Source organism: Harpia harpyja, chromosome 12, assembly GCF_026419915.1.
Source record: "Harpia harpyja isolate bHarHar1 chromosome 12, bHarHar1 primary haplotype, whole genome shotgun sequence".
Classification (NCBI taxonomy): domain Eukaryota; kingdom Metazoa; phylum Chordata; class Aves; order Accipitriformes; family Accipitridae; genus Harpia; species Harpia harpyja.
The window spans coordinates 3,838,642-3,851,953 of record NC_068951.1 but is presented as its reverse complement, the minus strand read 5'-3'; the positions used below and the strand labels follow the sequence as shown (position 1 = coordinate 3,851,953).

Below are 13,312 nucleotides of genomic sequence, written 5' to 3'. Positions count from 1 at the left end.
CCCTGGTGGTTGCTGTTTGAGTCTTTGGGGTGAGACTCAGTGAACCAATTAATCTCTGTTTTCATAGATTGAACAGACTATGCCAATTCCAGAAACTTTTTTTTTTTCATTACTGTTTACTGTCCCACCATCTACCTGCTGGTGGAGGAAAGAAACATCTTGGAAATGACACTAAAGATGTATCTAGTGGTGGTTGGTTAAAATGCAACCTCTGTGGAGGTTGCATTTTAATAGGTTGCTCAGATGCTTGGAGTTTGTCAGTTCTTCGTGCCCTGGAGCTCCGTTTATATCTTTTTCAGGAATGCAAAACTTGCTTTGTGTTCTCATGCTGTAGTCTAAGAAATGCAAGCGTTTCATGGGGTCAGAGAGCATGCATGTGATCCTGGGCATTAGTTGATTTGGTCTAATTTTATTTTGGGGGGAAATGTTGTTTGGGGGGTGTTGCGTTCATACAGTCTTTTTAGGCTACGGTAGTTCATGGAGTGTCTTTTTCCATCTGACCTTGCAAAAAATGCCCTAGTATCTGCTATTTTGACTGACGCTGATTTAGTCTGTTTCCCTTGACTTGTTTCTTTTTTTTTTTTTTTTCCTAAGACTGAGCAGGTTCTTGATGCTACCCTCCTTACAGAGAAGGACTTATTTTCTGTTCAGTAGTTTATGAAGTACTTTTAAGGTTCTCCTTGACTTTCATTCTTCTGTTACTGAGATGGTGGACCTAATTTTATGTCCAATGTGAATAGCATCTTCTTGCTTTTAAACATCTGTTCTTTTCCTATGGGAGTGTATTAGTCTGGCAGACACTTGAGATAACTTGTAGCTAATATAACTGAAAATTGCTGTGCCTGTACAACTTCTTTAGAAAGAAAAAAAAAAAGTTTTTTCAGATGGAAGTGGGTATGAAGATGTACCACTTCTGCAGCATCCTGGCAGGGATCTGCTTTTTTGGCCTTCCTGCTCTATTCCTGCCCTTTAATTAAAATTGGTAGAATATATTTCACATAAACCACTGAATTTATTTAGGATGCAACGTAAAATATTTTGATAGTTGTACTTGCAGGGGTTTATCTATATTTTCATAACAAAACAACAACTAGCAAAGCTGCAAAAATTGGAAAGTCTCTGAAGCATGATCTTGGGAGGTAGAAGCTTTCATGGAGTTGCTGACTAGTAACTATGTACAGCACTGTGAAAACAGCATTTAATTCAGAGTTACATGAAGGAGATGTTTATTGTTGGGGCGTTTTCTGCTGTACAGGACTTTATGTTTTTTCTAAAACACTATGGACTGAGAGAAGCTATCAGTGAAGCATCTAGATAGTATACATTGATACTTGCTTTAATGACTTTAACAATGACTTAAACTTTGGGGTTTTTTTAATTGATTGTATCTTCCCTTTTGTGTGTAGGTATGGGATTTCATTTTTAGTTACTTGATTGGCTTCAGGAGCATGAAGATAAGATTCAATTTTAAAAAAACAAACAAAACACTTCTCAAAGCTGCTGGCGTTCTTCTTCCTGCTTTTAAAGTGACTTGTTGGCTAATATTAAATATAAATCTTAAAATATAAATTCTGCTTAGTGGATCTGTGACAGGAGAACCTAGATATGACCTCACTAAAATTAATATATGTTCAGAAATATTTTTATAGATTTTTAAATAAATATGTAAGATATAAAAGTATTAAGTTACAGTTTTATTTGTCTTGAAAAAAAGTGGTGTTTTTAAATTTCCTCCAGACCTCAAAATGTAAAGTGTCAGTCTGAAGAGATTGAAAACTTAGTGTCTGTTGTTTTCTAACTGATTGATCTTTGGTTTTGTCCCTAATGATGGAATGCTTTGTAAACACTCCATGGGAACACGCATTTAGCATTTTCTTGCTATTTAGATAGAAGGAATTTTTGATTAATGAATATTTTGGGAGGAAATGCCTTCAAACTAGTGAGAATGCCATTAACTTATTTTTAGCTCTACACTTAGGAATTTTTTTTTCTCTCCCCTCCATGCCCCGCACCCTCCCCACTTCTCTGTCCCCAGCGAGCACTTGTCCTGCTCATTCACCTTCTTCTTGCATGGAGATAGCAATGTTTGCACCAGTGTGGAAATCAGTCAGCATCAACCTGTGTACCTGCTTAGTGAAGAACACCTCACTCTCGCCCAGCAGTCTAACAGCCCTTTTCAAGGTAGGTTTTGCCAGTCAGTAGCGAGTATTAAAATGAATGAATCCTTTGAGTTGCTCAGAACGAGGACTTCTGGCAAAGACTGGAAGTGGGAGCAGAGACATTATCTGTTTTGTATTGATTACGCATTCTCCCCAAATGTCCACTGTCTTGACATAGTCAGAAGCCAGTTGGTGTGTCTCAGCTCTTCTGCAGGTGGATGATTTCCATATTCATCTCTTGGCATGTAGCTAAATAATTTGTCTTCACAACAAAATAAACTTAATTTCCAAGTACTGTCCTAGTGGTGACTTAAAGCTTGTTGAAAAAGCAAAATATTTATAACCTTCATGCACCTTTATCAACCCCTCTTTTAGAAATCCATTTCTGACTCAATGTACTTAACCTATTCACTCCCCCTACCCCTTTTTATTTGGCTCTTCATTGCCTGTAAACTCCTTTGGTTCCACCAGCAGATGCAGGGTGTGCTCTCGAAGACAAAGGAGTGATGGGGCCTGAGTCTGGTTAGTGGGCTGTTTGATCATTCTCTCTTAGACACACTTGTGTTGGCTATAGAAATCAGTTCTCCTGCATGACCGCACACTGCCGTTGTTTATTAATGCTCAGTGTCCAAACTTGCTTTTTTTTTGAATGCAATTTAACAGCAGCTGTGCTTTCCTAATGTGAACAAGACTAAACATGAAACAGATTACTTCCCTCAATATACATTGTTGTTGTAACTGTACCAAGCAGAATGAAAGGATGAGGAAACACCGTAACTCTGTCAGAATTTGAAATGGTGTTTCTTTATCCTACCTGTATGTTAGAGACTCCTTGCTAGCCAAGATGAAAACTTGCCTGTTGCTTGTTTAAATAGATTAACTTGTAACTGTTATTGTGGTACCTTGATTCTTACAGTGCACATACATTTAACAATGTGTACCTATTACCAACAACTTGTGCAGTATAGTAAAATGTTATTAGGGTGCATTCTGACTGACTGATGGTAAGTTGTTTATTTGGTGTGGCTGAAATAACAGTAATGCTATTTCAGTGGGGAGTAGTGAATTTTGGTTCAATATAAGCTCCAATGTATTTTTATTTATCTTTTTAGTTATTCTAAGTCCCTTTGGATTAAATGGCACGCTCACAGGGCAGTCATTCAAGCTTTCTGATTCATCGACAAAAAAGCTTATTGGTGAATGGAAACAATTCTATCCTGTCACATCTAACTTGAAGGAGGGATCTGAGGAAAAACAAGAAGAAATGGATTGGGAGGATGATTCTTTAGCTGCTGTTGAAGTCCTTGTTGGTGAGTGCTCTGACTATCTTTTAATTACTGAAATAAACTAGCCGGTTAGATCTGCAAAATTCTGAATGCAAAAGTGACCCCATTTTATTCTTTTTGCAACTATTTGCAACTGCTGTTGGTCTTTTGGTTTTATTTTTTTTGTTTGTTTAATGCTCAGGAGTATCTAAAATGAGTTGCTGCTTAAAGTGGGTTTTGCAGACCTGTTAGTAGGAGGTGTTTTTCTTTATGTGCCCTGAGAAGCAAGATTGTTTTTAAAATAAATAAATAAATTGAAAAATAATCAAAAAACCCTAGACCATCACTGTTGACATCTGAGATGCAACAAAAACATGTTGTACTGTTTCAGATTCTGTGCAAATTCAAACGGAACAGACGTGCCTTTCAGGGATGTCTTCAAAACCACAATCCTGGAGAACTTAATGTACTCAGGCACTGCATTTATCTGCTGCTGTTCCTACAATCTAAGCCCCTGGGACGCAGTAGTTTGTTCCTCTGCTGTGGGCTATTGACCTTTGATTTGCTAACTAATGTAATAATTTCTCTGTAATAAGTGTTACAAGCTTGTATTGCAGTGATGGCTGGAGACCCTGATGATGGTGGAGAGGGGAATATTGTCAGTTTTACATGATACTAAAAAGTATGTTCTCAGTCGTCTTTATAAAACAAAATGATAGAAGCAAGTAGTAGCATGTAGATGCCAGGGCTGTCTCTGCCTGTATACACAAAGCCCTTTTTATTCACTCACCCAAAACTTCTGTATAAAGCAAATCATAAAGTAATGATGAGGGTGACAAGAGAGAGTTTTTGTCCAAGGGTAATGCTTTAGTAGGTAGGAAGGGCAGATAAATTTGAGTGATTGGTAAAATGATCCATCCGTTGATGATTTTAAATGTAAGGTAAACAACTGTAAAATCAACTTGCTTTTTTTTTCAGCTGGTGTACGAATGGTATACCCAGCATGCTTCGTTCTAGTTCCTCAGACAGACATCCCTGCTCCTAGTACTGTAGGGGCATCTCACTGTTCGACTACTTGCTTGGGTGTCCACCAAGTGCCTGCTTCCACAAGAGATCCTGCCATGTCTTCAGTAACTCTGACTCCACCAACATCCCCAGAGGAAGTTCAAACAGGTATAACAATATTAGCTCCTGCATGTAGGAAATCATTTTGACGGCTTTTCCTTTAAATCTGGCAGTGTTTGGAAAGGATTCGTATGTTCTCTGTACAGCTGACTTGTTACCAAAAATCACATTGCTTTAGTCGTAATTCTGTTGTAGTAAATCCAATTTCTGTTGTTCAGTTGTGGGCAAAATTAACTTGAACACTTTTATAAGTTGCTGAAATGAGGAGTGCTTTTGTACCTGATGTTGTTATCCAGTACTTTGAATTTCTGTGGTCGAGTTTTTGGTTTTGTTTTTTTCCTCTCTGTGTATGTTTGTGTGCATGTATGTTTTCTGGCATAGCTTTATAAACCTCACTGTGCATCTCAGTCATTAGTGAGCAAGGGGATGTTTTCAGCCTTTTTCACAGTCCAGGGAAGATTCTTTGTACCTAAGTTCCCAGAAAGGCTGTGTGCACTCTGAGCTGCATGTGAGTAGGGGTTATGGTCAGCTGCTTTAAGTTCAAGTAGGTAAGGCTCACTGATAGTTTCAGGTGGCATACATACAGTTGTTCTTGTGCAGAAGAGGTTTTGTTTGTTTCTGGCCGCTCCCCCCCGCCCCAGCTCTTCTGTTACCTTATTTTGACCTTTTTTTTTAATAATACTGTTAAATTTGTGAACAGGTAGCTTTGCTCAAGTTATTTTTCTTTTTCAGCTTTATAGTTTCTTGGAAGATAAAGAACAGCCAGCACAGTTATATACATGTATGGTGCTGCTTTTTTTTTTTTCTTTCTCCTATGAGAGGGAACCATATTATAATAATCTGCTACTATACTTAAATTTTCTATTTGTTTTTATTTCCTAACATTGAGTTAAGAAGACACTTTTCTTCCTAAGGTGTTGCTGGGGTTGAATTGGAGTAGTAGCGGTTGTGGGTTTATCGCCTGATTGCCTAAAACTATTTCTTCTGGTGCTTCTTTTCAGTTGATGCTCAATCTGCCCAGAAATGGGTGAAGTTTTCTTCAGTTTCTGATGGATTTATCTCTGACAGTACTAGCCATCATGGTGGCAAAATACCTAGAAAGCTAGCCAATCAAGTGGTGGACAGAGTTTGGCAAGAATGCAATATGAACAGAGCACAGAACAAGTATGTACTCACTTTGTGAAGCTAAAAATACCCATGGTATCTTGTGTTTTCATTGTAGAAGGTAGTTCTGTTAAAGATGCTGTGACTGCTAGTAGAAGGTGCTTTACTCTTAGTAAAAAAAAAAAACCAAAACATTTTAAAGAAGTTAATTTGTTCCTAACTAGTAGTTTGCTTAGTTGTCAGTTTAATATGTTATGAAAAGGTTATTTATAATTTCTTTGCTGAATCCTGTGTCACAAAACTGCTCTCAAGGTTTGACAGAAGATAAGGAAAGAACATATGTTGATACCAAATAACTCTCCTGATATTGAATCATAGGAGGAAGTATTCTGCTACATCAAATGGCTTGTGTGATGAAGAGACAGCTGACAAGGTAGCATCCTGGGATTTTGTTGAAGCCACGCAAAGGACAAATTGCAATTGTTCAAGGTACAGTGCTTGGCAAACCCGCAGTCCAACAATGTACATTGAGACTGAAGCGCTCAGGAGAGGGCTTGTGATGACTCCTAAAGGAGTAATTAAGCAATAGCTGCTTGTAGGAAAGCTGTAACAAAATTTGTATCTTGTATCCTAAATGTCGCTGTAGGTCTTGAAACTCTGCCCAATAAGATAACGCAGAGGTTTTATTCAAGTGAATCATCTGAGTGGACCTACTGGTAGTTCAGTGACAATTCCCGAGTCTTAGGCTGGAATTCCTTAGGCCTGTATATGGGTAGAAACTATCTCATGGGCAACTTTCTTGGGCTGCAATGTAAAGGGAGTGCCTATTTATTTACGAATTAAGAACCCTTTCTAGAGGGCTGTGGCATTAGCCTTGAAGGGAGAAAGCTGTTAAGCAACAGCAAGACGATTGTAGCATTGTGTCTTGATGAATATGAAAAAGAAACCCAGACCTGCTTTACTTTGGGGGAAATACAGCATTCCGTGGGTGGTTGTATATACAACTGCTTTTCTGTGAATTGATTGCCAGTATATGTTTTTTTATATTAGCTGGGGGAAAAAAAAGATCAAAACACAAGGGGAAAGCCTGAATTCAACTTCCAGTTTTTGTAATGACTTTTGTTTTGAAACTGTGCAATGATACAGACTGTTAATACAGGTGTTTAAAATAAATGGAAACATTCATTTCAGTGAATTCTCAATCTCTGTACTTACAGCAGAATAATAATCTTCAGGTGACTGAAGTGTTGCAAAGGTTTAAACACTTCCCTGATGTAAATGTTACACTGATTACCTTGCAATGAATATTGGAATCTTAAAAAAAAAAAAAAAAAAAAAAAAAAAATTATTAACGTGTGGAGGATGTAGCGTTTTGAAAGAAATGCATTTTTTTTTTTCTCCTTTATTGAAATGGTTGGTTTAAGTTCTGTTGAAATACTTGTGTCCCGAGACGAGCTGGGAGATGGAGGAGGATTAAATATTCTGTTAAAGGAGAATTTATATATGATAGCACTAGTTAAGAGAAAACAATCAATTAACTGTGAGGTGTGTGTATTAGAATTCAAAATACAGAGAACAATAAGGGGTTTTAAGTCTTTGCAATTTCTCTTTAGGCAACTGCATATTTCTAAGTGGTGAAAAACATGTGTATGTGTATGAGAGTTTAAAGCAAAAATAGCTTTTGATACCTCTTACCTTTTATTCCTGCCTAATCCTGGTTTTTTAATACAAGCTGCATGCTTCTTAACTTTCCTGATGGAAGAGTGGCAAAAAATATCCAGGCACTAAGGATGTATGTGCAGTTCAATAGCTTAATCATAAACATTTCATTCAGACTTCAGTATTTCATGTCTCTCATTCTGTCAGATGATCTAGAAAGAACTTCAAGATTAAACGTTTAAGTTCAAGTGCATTTATATTGGAAAAAGGCTAACTGTATGAATGCAGTCGAGACATTGAGTTTTTCTTTTTCCCATGCTTGCTAAATTTGTATGTAAATAGCTACGAAAGCTTTGAAATAGCTTTTGTAGGACTGAGCTTGGCTTCTAGATCCTTGATGTTAATTTTCCACTCCTTAACCCATAGAGACTTGGACAGCACTATTGGTTAGTATTGATGCTTGAAGTCAAGAAGTCATTCACTAATTCATATGTTGTTCTACTGATTCACCAGTGTTGGCAGAAGTTAAAAGCGAGAACGTGTTCATGTGACTATCTATTTCTGTTAAAAGCAGTTATAAAATACTGTCTTCAGTTATGAGGATTATGTGCACATTTGGCTAATAGGACAGCTTTTCCAGTTCTTTTTTTTAAATGGTATTCTAAAATCTTGCAATGCTACTCAAGTAATTCAAATTAAGTTACAGTCAGAAAGAGGCAGCTTCACTTCAGAATGGTATCAGTTTCAGACTTCTATAATCGGCTGTTTAATGGCTTAGAAGTGGGTTCTTATCTAGTGAAAAAGAACATGATAGACATATTTGAAAGATTAATGCAAAGTGTTTTCCCCTATATTAATTCTGCAGGCACAAGAATCTCAAACCAAGAAATTCAGGTCAACAGGGGCAGGCACCACCTGTGGGCCAACAACAGCAAGCAGCTCCAAAGCACAAGACAAATGAGAAGCAAGACAAAGGGGATAAGCCACAGAAACGCCCTTTGACTCCTTTTCATCATCGTGTATCTATCAGTGATGATGTTGCCATGGAGGCAGATTCAGCAAGTCAGAGGCTTGTGATGACTGCACCAGACAGTCAAGTGAGATTTTCAAATATCCGAACTAATGATGTAGCAAAGACTCCTCAGATGCATAATGCTGAAATGGCAAATTCACCTCAGCCACCACCACTTAGTCCTCACCCGTGTGACGTAGTTGATGAAGGGGTAGCTAAAGCTCCTTCTACTCCTCAGAGTCAACATTTCTACCAGATGCCGACGCCAGACCCCTTGGTTCCCACAAAAACAATGGAGGACAGACTCGATGGCTTGTCTCAGCCTTTTCCAGCTCAATTTCCTGAAGTTATAGAGCCTACAATGTATGTTGGTACTGCAGTGAATTTGGAGGAAGATGAAGCTGATACTACTTGGAAGTATTACAAAGTTCCAAAGAAAAAGGATGTGGAATTCTTACCACCTCAGCTTCCAAATGATAAGTTGAGAGATGATCCAGTAATACCTGCTGGACAAGAAAACGTAACATCAGTTACAGAGTAAGTAGTGCTTAATACTGTAGTAATAACGTGAGAAAGTGAGGAAACTGAAAGGCCAAAGGCAGTAGTTTCTTGTTATAAGCAAGTTTGTCACTAAAGTGTAATGTGGTTCTCATCAGCTCAAGCAGTAATGCTGAGTGTGTGAGCATAACTATCTGTGCCGTCTGTATACAAGAAGATAATATTTGTGAAATGTGAGCATGAAGCACAGTTAAATATGTAGTAAGACTTTCCGGCTTTTTTTCATTAGAACTCTGATTTAGCAGATGGCAATGAAGTTTGTCTGCTGTAAAATTAAGCTGTAGCCAAACTATGCCTATTTGGGACTTAGTGTCCCGTCCTATTCCCTGTCCCCCCCAGACCCCTAACTTTCTTATTTTAATACTTGCTTTCTTTATTATTTGAAGAAAGTATGGATGGTCTTGGCTGCAGGATTACCCTGTTAAAAGTTTCTTCTACCTCAGTTCTGCTCTTGTCTTTATTCAGAGGAGCTCTTAGATTTTTGAAAGCTGCTATTTAAATGGCTGATGGGAACAATGAGGAAGCTAATCTGGTTTCCTGGAAGATGTTAACTTTAACGTAGGCTGCAAGTACTTTCTAGTATCAGAGATTTGTCTTTGGAATAAATAACATAAACTGGTGTTCTTGCACATGGTGCATTCTCTCTGTGTTGTTGTTCAAAAGGCTTAAGGATTTGAGGTTATCATTCAAAGCAAACAAGTGACCGGTGTGTCTACTGTTATTCTTGGACCTCAGATCATGGGAAATCCTTATTCATTAAGCAAAGCTTGTCTAACTTGAAGAAATATTGGGACAGTCAGGTTAGATCCTTGTTAGAACCTCAGCCTTTAAGCTACAGGAAATGTATCTGAGAATATTTATTTGTTAATTTTGTTTTATTTTGACATGAGCTAAATTGTCTGAAATAAAGTATGTGTTGTCTATAGTTATTTTAAAAAAGGATTTTGTTGAATGAATATAAAACCCCCAAAACCACCACCAAACCCCCAAAAACCCCATAAGAACAAAAAACTTGAAACAAAACCATTTGGCCTTCTGTGTTGTCTCCTTTGCTGTTGTACGTACTGCATAAGAAATTCTTCCTGTCATCCATCCTTTACAACACTTCCTTGTGAGGACATGCCGCAGGAAAAGGATGGTAATGGGGAGCAACAGGTGCTGACAGGACTGTTAATAGCAGTCTAAACTTAACATGATTGGGATGTGGATGCAGAGGTTACAAACTTTGGCTTAGGGTTGTGATCGAGGGATTAAAAAATGCATCTTGAATGCACTCAGAGTTGCCTCTATCAACTCACTTGCTGTTGATTATTTTTGGTTCAAAAAAATTTTTTTTTTCTTGTTCAGGTGAAAGGAAACTCTTAATGTGACCAGTATCAAATTATTGAGGTGCCTTTTTTTTTTTTTAAGAGATAGTGTGCTTCACTTGTGGTAGAAGAGTTGAAGCAGCTACTCGCAAGACTGAAATTTTATGTTGATTTTCTGTTTTGTTGCTGGCAGTGGAAAGCCACTGATGGCAGTCACATTGACTTTGCTGCATTGGAAACCTGTGAGAAGTAAATACGCTGTTGGTCTGTTCTTGTACATGTTTTCTTAGCCATATCTTTTGTCTTCACTGTTTAAGAGTTTATATTAGCTAGTGCATGTCTCAACTCTTTCAAGATGTGCATTTATAGGATTTTTAGTGCTTTTTTTGACTTGAATTCATTTCAGCCAGCCAGATAGAAAAAGATATGCTCTACTTCAAAATTTTCTTTTTTCTGTTCAAGACATGGTCTTTCCTTGTATGGCTTCTGGCTTGATTTAACAACTTATTGAACTTCATTTCTTCCCCACCCCCCCACCCCCAAGTATCTGGCTTTTAACTTCTCTTCCTCTTTGGTGGTCAAAAATACTGGAAGCTGCTGCTTGCTTTTGCTATGTATTTTTCCTGGTGTTTAATTCCTTGTTCCTAGAAAGTCATTCCCATCTTTTTTTTGTTTTGTTTTGTTTTCCTGACGGTAATTTTTGCAGGACTTAGAAAAGAGGAAATCCTGAACTCCATGGAGTGCTACTCCAGGTGTAAATGCTGATGGTGCTTGACACAAAGCCGCACCCACTGCACTGTTGTCTGGGGCAGTTGTACTGTGGTGGTCATGCCTAAAACAAGATTTTATTGAGCATGGGTGACCAGCACGCATGGATTTGACGATGATGTTGGTTGTGAGGTGTTTCTTTGGAAAGCTTATTTCTAGGAAGTCTTTTGACAAAGTAAAAGTGTTTCTTTGTCCTTTCTCATACCATGTAGTTGACAGGGATGTACAAGGCAGCAAGGAGGACTCTGAGGAACCACCATGCCTTTTTGTGTGCAGAATTTTGAGGCTGAACCATTTGAATTGTTCTGTATCACGCTCTTCTTTCTTTCTGGTCTCTCAGAGGGGAAATGTAAGCCTATCTTATTCTAAACCCCAGATTAGTGTCTGCGTCTAGGCTGTCAAAGCCAAGCCCTACTAGTTGTGAGACACATGATTTTCTTATGGGATAGCATTTCCTTTTGGATAAAGGCTTGAGAAGGGAAAGAACAGATATGTTGGAACCTGTGTTTGGACTTGAAGTATCCCTCTGTAATCTTAATCCTTGCAATGTCCCTTTTTCATTTCATGTGAGACTTCTGTAAATGCTTCTCACTGGTCACTCTGTTGCTGTTTGGGAGGAAGGAGGTCTTGGAGCAAGTAGAAATTGTGTACCTACATTAGTCTGACACTCCTGAAATACTTGTGTTTGAAGGAATACCTTCCTCACATGGTGCCTTTTGTATACTGGGATACATAAAATAAAGTTTGTTGAGGGCTATATGTATAGCTAATAATAAGGTAGTTTTCTACTTGCCAATATCTGTTTTTGCTGATGCAATGTTGTGTCTGTGAAACTAATGGTCCTGATACAAAAACTTAATTTCTGTGTACTTACCAACTCCATTTTTGGTTCCAAATGTTAAGAAAAGAAAAATACTGACAAAGGCAAATGTGGTTTTTCTATTCTCATTAGTAAATTAGATATTGCTGTGTTGCAAGCTTCATTTTTATTGCTATAAGTGATACAAATGTCTACTAAACATAGTGGCATTTATGTGCTTTAGTAGGGGTTATCGCTTGGGCTTTTTGGATAGCCAGGCTTTGTGTACAACAGAGTGTTGGTCTGTTTGTGTTAGGCACAGCTGGGTATTGGAAGGGTTGGCATACATTTAAATGAATTAAATGTTCAGGAATTAGATTCTTAAAATGTGGAAAATTCAGGTTTAATCACTTCTTTCTGATCATTTGTTTGGCCATGGATTGGGAATGGCAATGAGTAGTTTTTTAACCTGGTGAGTATCTTTTAGTGGATATAGATAGTTTAATACAGTTATACTTGATAATAAATAACAGCTACGACCTGGGATAAATTACTAATCTTTATCTGAATTGACAGTGCTTGAGGAGAGATGGGCAGAATGAATCACACTGCTGTATCTGACGTGTGTAAAGAGGTTATTTTAAATGACTAACGATTTAATCTTTTTCCCAAAAAGTTTTCTGAAGCTGTGGTGGAAAGGAAGAAAGTGGGAAGGGAAGATGAAGTAGTTCTTGTAAAGGCTGTGTGATAGCAAAAATATTTCCACATAATAATTGATAAATAATGTTTTATGATTTTTTTATTTTTCTTCTGTGCAGATTAATGGTGCAATGTAGGAAACCTTTAAAGGTTTCAGATGAATTGGTGCAACAGTATCAGAGTAAAAACCAATACCTAGCAGCAGTAGCAACGGAAGCTGACCAGGAACCTGAAATCGATCCTTATGCCTTTGTTGATGGTGATGTGGAATTCTTATTTCCTGATAGTAAAAAAGATAGGCAGAACATTGAGAGGGAAGCTGGGAAGAAACACAAGGTGAGTAAAGGAGTGAGGGTACAAATCAGTGATGAGATTAAAACAAATTGCTGTAGTCACCAAATATAATTTAAATCCTTCTCTGTGTATTTAGAAGTAATTAAAAAAAAAAAAGTATTCTAGCAGAAATGATCAATGAAATTATGCAGCATGCCTCTAACTACACTTAAAATTTTTTTGGCACACTGATGGTGCTATTGCATAGGGTTTATGGCTTATACTGGGAGAACACTGCTGGATCAGAAAAAAACCCCAATTTGGCTTGGTAGCCTTTCTGTAGAAATGGGTGATAGCAGGTGCTTGGGGAAGAGAGGAAGAACAAGGCAAGTGCTTTGTTCATGTGTGGAAAGGTTTGGGGATTGGTGAGGTGAACTCTGACTGGTTGCCTGGACAGTGAATTGATTTTTATTTTTTTTTTTTTTTCCTTGTGCTTTAGCCAGTACCAACTATATGAGGCTGCTACTTAAAACAAAAGTACACCCTCCAGAAAAGGAGAAAATATAACTGTGTTGGGAGCTTGT

The 13,312-nt window shown here is 37.8% G+C and overlaps 1 protein-coding gene across 1 annotated transcript in view; it reads left to right on the top strand.

Moving 5' to 3' along the window:
* Window positions 1–13,312, top strand: part of MED13 (mediator complex subunit 13) — a 59,914-nt gene that overhangs the window by 26,231 nt on the left and 20,371 nt on the right. Inside the window, exons 4-10 of the mRNA XM_052802963.1 lie at window positions 2,036–2,181; window positions 3,272–3,469; window positions 4,403–4,597; window positions 5,551–5,713; window positions 6,032–6,142; window positions 8,178–8,861; window positions 12,575–12,791. Of these exons, the coding sequence (XP_052658923.1) occupies window positions 2,036–2,181; window positions 3,272–3,469; window positions 4,403–4,597; window positions 5,551–5,713; window positions 6,032–6,142; window positions 8,178–8,861; window positions 12,575–12,791 (1,714 nt within the window). The remainder of the gene's footprint in view (window positions 1–2,035; window positions 2,182–3,271; window positions 3,470–4,402; window positions 4,598–5,550; window positions 5,714–6,031; window positions 6,143–8,177; window positions 8,862–12,574; window positions 12,792–13,312) is intronic.